Below are 7983 nucleotides of genomic sequence, written 5' to 3'. Positions count from 1 at the left end.
TTTATTTTTGCATGTTAGTTACTATGAAATTAATTTTCATTTGCTTTCAGTAAAAATAAATTAAATAACTAAATAAATACTGATGTAACCGTTTTTGGCCACGTACCAATGTTTTGTGATGTAAAATTTTTTTTGGCTAAGTACCTCGTTATTTGACTCGGTGGTGACGTGCCTTGGTAATGAGCTACTTGGTGGCGAACTGCTTGGTGGCGAACTGCCTAGTGGCGAGCTCCCTGGTGGTGAACTGCCTGGTGGCGAATTGCCTGGTGGCGAGCTCCCTGGTGGTGAACTGCCTGGCGGAGAGCTACCTGGTGGCGAACTCCCTACTAGGCGGCCTGTGACTTAGAGAATGGTGGAGCTCCTCTTTGTAGGTGGCGGGAGCTGAGGGACCTACGGGAACTCCACCTTTTCCTCCTCTTTGTAGGTGGCGGGAGCTGAGGGACCTGTGGGAACTCCATCTTTTCCTCTTCTTTGTAGGCGGCGGGAGCTGAGGGACCTGCGAGAACTGAATCAGAGGACCCGGGGGTATTTTTCCGGTGGGGGCTCTCCGACGCTTAAGTTAGCACTCTGATTGTAGAGAGCTTTGAAGATAATATTGGAGAAACGAGAGAGCTAGAGAGCAGGGATTACCTCCACATTTTTTCCCTCTCCCCTCCCCTTTGGGGGGTGAGGTCTTTATATACTGGAGTCTTCATGGGTTAGGTGGGTGAAAAGCCTCCAAACGGTAAGACTCGTCACATCCCGTCAGAACTGGGGTATGGTGGTGAACTCCTCGAGGTCGTCCGACTGGCGCTTGTGTCAGGCAGCTAGGTCGACGCCTGGGGCAGGATGTTAGGGCGGCGCCTACATCAGTCGGCGGGTTGGTGTCTGGGCCAGGTTGTCAGGTCGGTGCCCGTGTCAGTCGACGGGTCAATGTCTGGGCCAGGTCGTTAGGTAGGAGATCTTCCTACGATACGCCAAACTACTCCTGTACCGAGCTTCTCTACAAGTGACGAGCTGCCTATGGCGAGCTACCCATGGCGAGCTGCCTGTGGCGAGCTGCCTATGGCAAGCTCTGGCAGTTGCATGTGGCGAGCTGCCTATGGCAAGCTGCCTGTGGCGAGCTGCTGCCTATGGCACGCTGCCTGTGACGAGCTGCCTGTGGCAAGATGCTTATGGCGAGCTGCCTGGAGGCCATACTTAGTTGGCACGAGGTGCCACATGTTATAATTCCACTGGAGGGCCAAATCTGCCCTCATCAATTGCCCCCCACTCCCGAGCTGAGAGTAACTCAGCGAAGGGAGTAGATTTCTCTTGGCTCGTAAGTTGACGAGCTAGTAAGTGCTGATCCAATTCCTAGTGTGGCCCGCAGGCTTTGGGAGTGACTCGTAGTCTTCTCTTCTTTGACTTTTTCCCATGTCGGAGAGGCGATCGGGTCTTAAGCAGTAATGTGGCCCGTAGACTTTGGGAGTGACTCGTAGTCTACTCTTTTTTGACTTTGCTCATGCCGGAGAGGCAACTGGGTCTTAAGTAGTAATGTGGCCCGTAGGCTTTGCCTGTGAGGTGTCGAGCTATGATTGTGCTGCATCAGCTTCATAATGCCGGTCACCCACTCCTACAAGAAGCTACTAGGAGCTCGACCTTCGGGGGCATCACTACTAACTTTAGGTTGCTAGCTCACACGGGAGCCTTGGAAGGCTCGATCGGTAAGGGTGCCAATGTAGTATGTTGGCTGCCAACTCCCGCGGAAGCCATGAAGAGCTCATCTTTGTAGGGGGGACCTTGCGGAGAGGGCTGGTGAGGCATTATCTGAATTGAAAGTAAGGTTGGTAGAGCTACTTAGTCCGTTAGCTCCCTGCATAGTCTTTGAGTTCATAAAAAATGTAAACTGTAAAGCGATAGCTTCAATTTCTAAAAAGTGAGGACTTAGCTTTGGTAAGATGAGAACTTAGCTTTTGTAGGATGAGAACTTAGCTTTTTGTAGCGTGTTCCCACAGACGACACCAATTGATGTAACCGTTTCTGGCCACGTACCAATGTTTTGTGATGTAAAGTTTTTTTTGGCTAAGTACCTCGTTATTTGATCCAGTGGTGACGTGCCTTGGTAATGAGCTACTTGGTGGCGAACTGCCTGGTGGAGAATTGCTTGGGGGCGAACTGCCTGGTGGCGAATTGCCTGGTGGCGAACTGCCTAGTGGTGAGCTCCCTAGTGGCGAACTGCCTGGTGGTGAGCTCCCTGGTGGCGAACTACCTGGCGGAGAGCTACCTGGTGGTGAACTCCCTACTAGGCGGCTTGTGACTTAGAGAATGGTGGAGCTTCCTGGTGCAGCGCAGCCCAATTGCCCTCTACATGAGGTGGTCTTCTTTCCTTTGTAGGCAGTGAAAGCTGAGGGACCTGCGAGAACTCCATCTTTTCCTCCTCTTTGTAGGCAGCGGGAGCTGAGGGACCTACAGGAACTCCATATTTTCCTCCTCTTTGTAGGCAGTGGGAGTTGAGGGACCTATGGGAACTCCATATTTTCCTCTTCTTTGTAGGCGGCGGGAGCTGAAGGACCTGTAAGAACTGAATTAGAGGACCTGGGGGTATTTTCCTGGCGGGGGCTCTCCGACGCTTAAGTTAGCACTCTGATTGTAGAGAGCTTTGAAGATAATATTGGAGAAACGAGAGAGCTAGAGAGAAGGGATTACCTCCACATTTTTTCCCTCTCCCCTCCCCTTTGGGGGGTGAGGTCTTTATATACCGGAGTCCTCGGGGTTAGGTGGGTAAAAAGCCTCCAAACGGTAAGACTCGTCACATCCCATCAGAACCGGGGTACGGTGGTGAACTCCTCGAGGTTGTCAGGTTGGCACTTGTGTCAGGCGGCAAGGTCGACGCCTGGGCCAAGTTGTCAGGGCGGCGCCTGCGTTAGTTGGCGGGTCGGCGTCTGGGCCAAATTGTCAGGTCGACCCTCGTGTCAGTCGGCGGGTGTCTGGGCCAAGTCGTCAGGCAGGAGATCTTCTTGCGATACGCCAAACTACTCATTTACCGAGCTTCTCTACAAGTGACGAGCTGCCCATGGCGAGCTGTCTATGGCGAGCTGCCTGTGGCGAGCTGCCTATGGAGAGTTGCCTGTGGCAAGCTCTGGTAGCTACCTATGAAAGCTGCCTATGGCGAGCTGCTGCCTGTGGCGAGCTGCCTATGGTGAGTTGCTGCCTGTGGCAAGCTGCCTATGGCGAGCTGCCTGTGGCGAGCTGCCTATGGCGAGCTGACTGGAGGCCATGTAGCTACCTATGAAAGCTGCCTATGGCGAGCTGCTGCCTGTGGCGAGCTGCCTATGGTGAGTTGCTGCCTGTGGCAAGCTGCCTATGGCGAGCTGCCTGTGGCGAGCTGCCTATGGCGAGCTGACTGGAGGCCATACTTTGTTGGCACGAGCTGCCTATGGCGAGCTACCTATGGCGAGCTGCCTGGAGGCCATACTTAGTTGGCACGAGGCGCCACGTGTCACAATTCCATTGGAGGGCCAAATCTGCCATCATCAAATACCATAGTTAATAAAATATACATCTAATCTGCAATATTTTTCAATATTTTCTAGCTTGTGTATTTTTTAACATTTTTGGTGTTTCTTAATAATAAAGTACTATTAATTGTACTTTAATTATTTTTAGTAACTATCCTTATTAATATAAAATATTCTTAATTTTTCAATATTTTAAAAATTCTTTTAGTATTTTAATTATTTTTTGGTTTCTAAGAATTTTTCAGATTTTTAATTAATTGTATGTATTTTTCATTATTATTCAGTAATTTTTTGCATATGTGCAATTTCTGTAATAAAATATTGTTAAAAAACATGTTCTACTTTTTAAATTTTCATTAATTTTTATCATTTAAAATGAGTCCATTATGCACAATAATGGTCTCAACTCATAAGTTATCAAATAGTATTATTAAAACTATCAATTAATATTTTTATATTTAAATTTCTTATTTTTATTAGCATTTATTAAGTTTGATGTTTTAGTGGAATTGAAACACGATTTTAATATTTACTATGTTTTGTTAATATTTATTTTTAGTGAAAGTTTAGTGGATTTTTAAATTAATAATTTTTTAATTGTTTACCCCAAGGTTTTTAAAACCGACCCGGACAATGAATAGGTCAGGGGTTTGATTATTGTGCATCGCACGACTCTGACCGCTTGAACCAAATAGATGGCCCGTTCTGATAATAAATAATAAATAAGAAAAAACTGGCCAAACCGTTGAACGGTTTGATCGCCTAGGTCAGCGGTTTGCTGGCCAAATCAACAATTTTGGGGGAAATAGCGGTTATGGGGTAAAACGGAACTGGTTCTCGATTTTTTTGGTCTGACCGTCCGGTCCAGTCCGGTCCGATTTTAAAAACCATGGTTTAACCTCAACCTATTTATATTATTTGATTTATATTATTACTAATCTCTCTCTCTCTCTCTTTGAAATGTAACAATAACATAAATTAAAATAAGAGGCGTTGAAAAAACCAAAGATCTCTCCAATAGTGTGCAGATTTATTAATTTAATCAAAATAAATAATGATTATTGTTTTATATTTTTAAAACAAAAGAAAAGAGTTGGGATGTCATGTCTTAACAACGCATGTTGTTGGCACCGACAGCGGACGATAATGATGGTTTGGTGAATTGCCAAATAAAGAGTATACTATATATACATATATAATTAGAGGAACTACTGGTGGGCGTGTCGGCCGGTGCAAGTTTGTTGAGAGGATTTGTATCTCCTCAATGGCAATGGCTATCGTCATTGACAATGAAGAAGCAAAGATGCTGGTTCAAGCTCAAGCTCATATATGGAACCACATCTTTAACTTCATAAATTCCATGTCCCTTAAATGTGCAGTTCAACTTGGCATACCAGACGTCCTCCACAGCTATGGCAAACCCATGCTTCTCTCTGAGTTGGTTTTGGCTCTTGGGGTCCCTCAATCGAGGACTGCTTGTCTTCACCGCCTCATGCGTATGTTGGTGCGATCTGGCTTCTTTTCTATGCACAGAGTTTCCAAGGATCCAGAGGAGGAAGAAGAAGAAGAAAAAGGGTATGTGCTCACTCCTTCTTCGAGGCTTCTCCTCAAGGATAATCCCTTGAATGTGTCTCAATTCTTAATAGCAATGCTTGACCCAGTACTTGTAACTCCTTGGCACTTCTTGAGTGCATGGTTCCAAGGGAATGGATTGGCTACGCCATTTGAGGCTACAAATGGAAGGGCGTTCTGGAACTATGTGGCCCATGATCCCAAGTATAATAACCTATTCAATGTGGCCATGGCTAATGATTCTCGACTGGTGATGAGTGTTGTTCTCAGAGAGTGTGAGGCTACTTTCCAAGGATTGGGGTCATTGGTTGATGTAGGGGGTGGAACAGGAGCGGCGGCCATGGCCATTGCTGATAAGTTCCCTCAGTTGAAGTGCTTAGTGTTTGATCTTCCTCATGTAGTGGGGAATTTGGTTGGAAGAAAGAATCTAGACTATGTTGGAGGAGACATGTTTGATTTTATTCCCCATGCAGATGCTGTTTTACTCAAGGTAAGGAATTTAATTATCCATTAATTGATTATATAGGCCTTCCAAATAAATCAAAACGGGGGTGTCAATATCAATATCAATATTACGTGTTGTCTGGTGGTCAAGGAACCACTTTTAATTTGTTAGATTTAAAATTAAAAGCAAGAATATAAATTCTAATTTGTTGATATCTTATATTAATTTGACAGTGGATTTTACATGACTGGAGTGATGAGGAATGTGTGAAGATATTGAAGCGGTGCAGAGAAGCAATTCCCTGCACGGACAAAGGAGGAAGAGTGATCATAATAGATACGGTGGTAGGTGACAATAAAATGAAGAACGAGTTAACCGAAACACAACTCTTGTTTGATATGTTGATGATGGGTTTAGTTACCGGAAGAGAAAGAAGCAAACAAGAATTGGAGAAACTCTTATTGGAGGCTGGTTTTACTCACTATAAGATAATTCCCATATTGGGGTTAAGGTCTCTCATCGAGGTTTATCCCTAGTGACCTAGCTAGTAATATGTGCTAGTTTTATGACAATTGTTTATCTACTTCTTTTTTTTTGCAAGCGTGTTTCTTTGATGCATTAGTTTAAATGCCTAATAATATTTGGGACTGGTTTATGGTATAATGCTGATAAGCTCCAATCTATATATCAAATGTACAGTTTGTGGTCATGTAATGTTGGACATTTCAAAAACGCTAAAAATGTCTTTGCTTGCTTTATGTGATCAATCATTTTATCTATTTAATATATCCCCAAGGTTCAAAGTATCGGAAAGACAATTTTAAGAGGCTTATCAAGATAAGTCTTGGATACGCTTATCTATCGAAGAAAAATTAAGATACACATAGATATGCATGGAAATACTATAAATACTTCAATAAATTATAAAAATACATTAGTAACAGTAAATATAAGGTCCCAATGAGATTACATACATTAAATTAATATATTTTAATGGTTTTATGAAAAAGGCATCGTAGTAATTATAATTTCATTAAAACACCCTGTGCTTAACTATCATTTATAAATTATAATTCTTAAGTCTTAAGGGATGGGAAAATCCAACTATCCTGTATATCCAACCATAAAACATGCATTTGCACAATTTCTAAGTGCAAATATAATTATTAATTATTTCTTATTAAATAATAATTATTTATTTTTTTAATTATAAAACAAAAAATTGATAAACACTCTATAATATATTCAAAATAATAATTATTGAAGAAGAAATTTCAATTACTCTATGGATATGATAGATCATCCATAGATCTATAATATAATCAATCCATGTGATTAGATTATAAATATAATTAATTAGTAATTGTTTTTAATTCTTAAAATATAAAAAATAAAAAAAAATATTGAAGGCTTTATGAATGAGGTTTTGAGTTTTAGAGTCATTTTATGGTGAAAGAAGGCTTGTTTCAAGGGAAAGAAGCTTTATTTCCCCATATCTATATATATATATATATTTTTTTTTTCCGTTTTTTGCCTATACATTTTTCGTAGTGTACATTTTTTGATACACTATCGGTATGCCCAATACATCCCTCGATACACCTCTGATACGGCCTAATACAGGTTTGACACGGACCGGTAGAAGGGAAAAAAAATGATATGATTGGTTTTCCACGGTATCTTGTGTTAGAATTTCAAAGATATGATACGATGCACCCTAAATCCGGCTATCATGTCAAAATTTGAAACCTTGATACCCTTGTTGTGTAGCCCTTGGAGCAAAAGAAAAAAAAAATCTAGTCCTCAAAATTAAAGTGACGTGTAGCCCAATGATGTGCACTGGTTTCAACTTTCAAGTATTGTCGGCCATCTTGATCCATTTTGGTTAACCTAATTAGGCTATGTTTGGGCGTGTTTAAGTTAAAAATAAGTAAAAACAAGTGCTTATTTTAATAATCTATATTTGTATTTGGCATCCATCCTTTTTAAGTGCTTATTTTTTAAAATAAGCACTTATTTCATATTTGGCATTTGGTGATCTTTTTCTTCCATACACAATTAAATAAGCACTTGTGACTCTTTTTTGTACTTAATTTTCTTTCAAATTTTCAAAATATACCATGAGTTCTCCAACATTTGTCCAATATCAACAACTTCAACCTGGCAAAGAAGATGAGAGATACAGTAGATGCCGTGCTGCTTTCAAGAGACATATGGGAGTGGGAGGATTACAGTGATTCCAGAATGCAGGTGATTCCATAATTTATGGAATGTTGAATGGAATTTCATAAATCATAGGTGATTCGATATTGATGCAAATGGAATTCTGAATGTCTTAGCTGAGAGAGAGATGGCATGACTACTTTGATGACTGGATGAGGGCGAGTAGAAGGTCATGACTGGATGTCACACCTCTCAGTTTTGGCATCATGACTGTCGTAGGTCATGACTACTTTGATGACAATGATGTCATGCTCGACCTACTCA

General features: G+C 41.9%; 1 protein-coding gene across 1 annotated transcript; it reads left to right on the top strand.

Annotated features, from left to right (window-relative positions):
• Positions 1-4696: 4696 nt before the first annotated feature.
• On the top strand, positions 4697-6263 carry LOC148876028 (trans-resveratrol di-O-methyltransferase-like). Its single transcript, XM_088964422.1, has 2 exons — positions 4697-5541; positions 5730-6263. Exons 1-2 carry the CDS (start codon positions 4744-4746, stop codon positions 6030-6032), a joined length of 1101 nt encoding a protein of 366 aa, XP_088820548.1. The 5' UTR covers positions 4697-4743; the 3' UTR covers positions 6033-6263.
• Positions 6264-7983: the final 1720 nt, after the last annotated feature.

This window comes from Nelumbo lutea, chromosome 1 (genome assembly GCF_056320005.1).
Source record: "Nelumbo lutea isolate HS-2025 chromosome 1, American lotus-T2T, whole genome shotgun sequence".
Taxonomy (NCBI): Eukaryota; Viridiplantae; Streptophyta; class Magnoliopsida; order Proteales; family Nelumbonaceae; genus Nelumbo; species Nelumbo lutea.
This window is presented reverse-complemented; position numbering and strand designations above follow the sequence as displayed.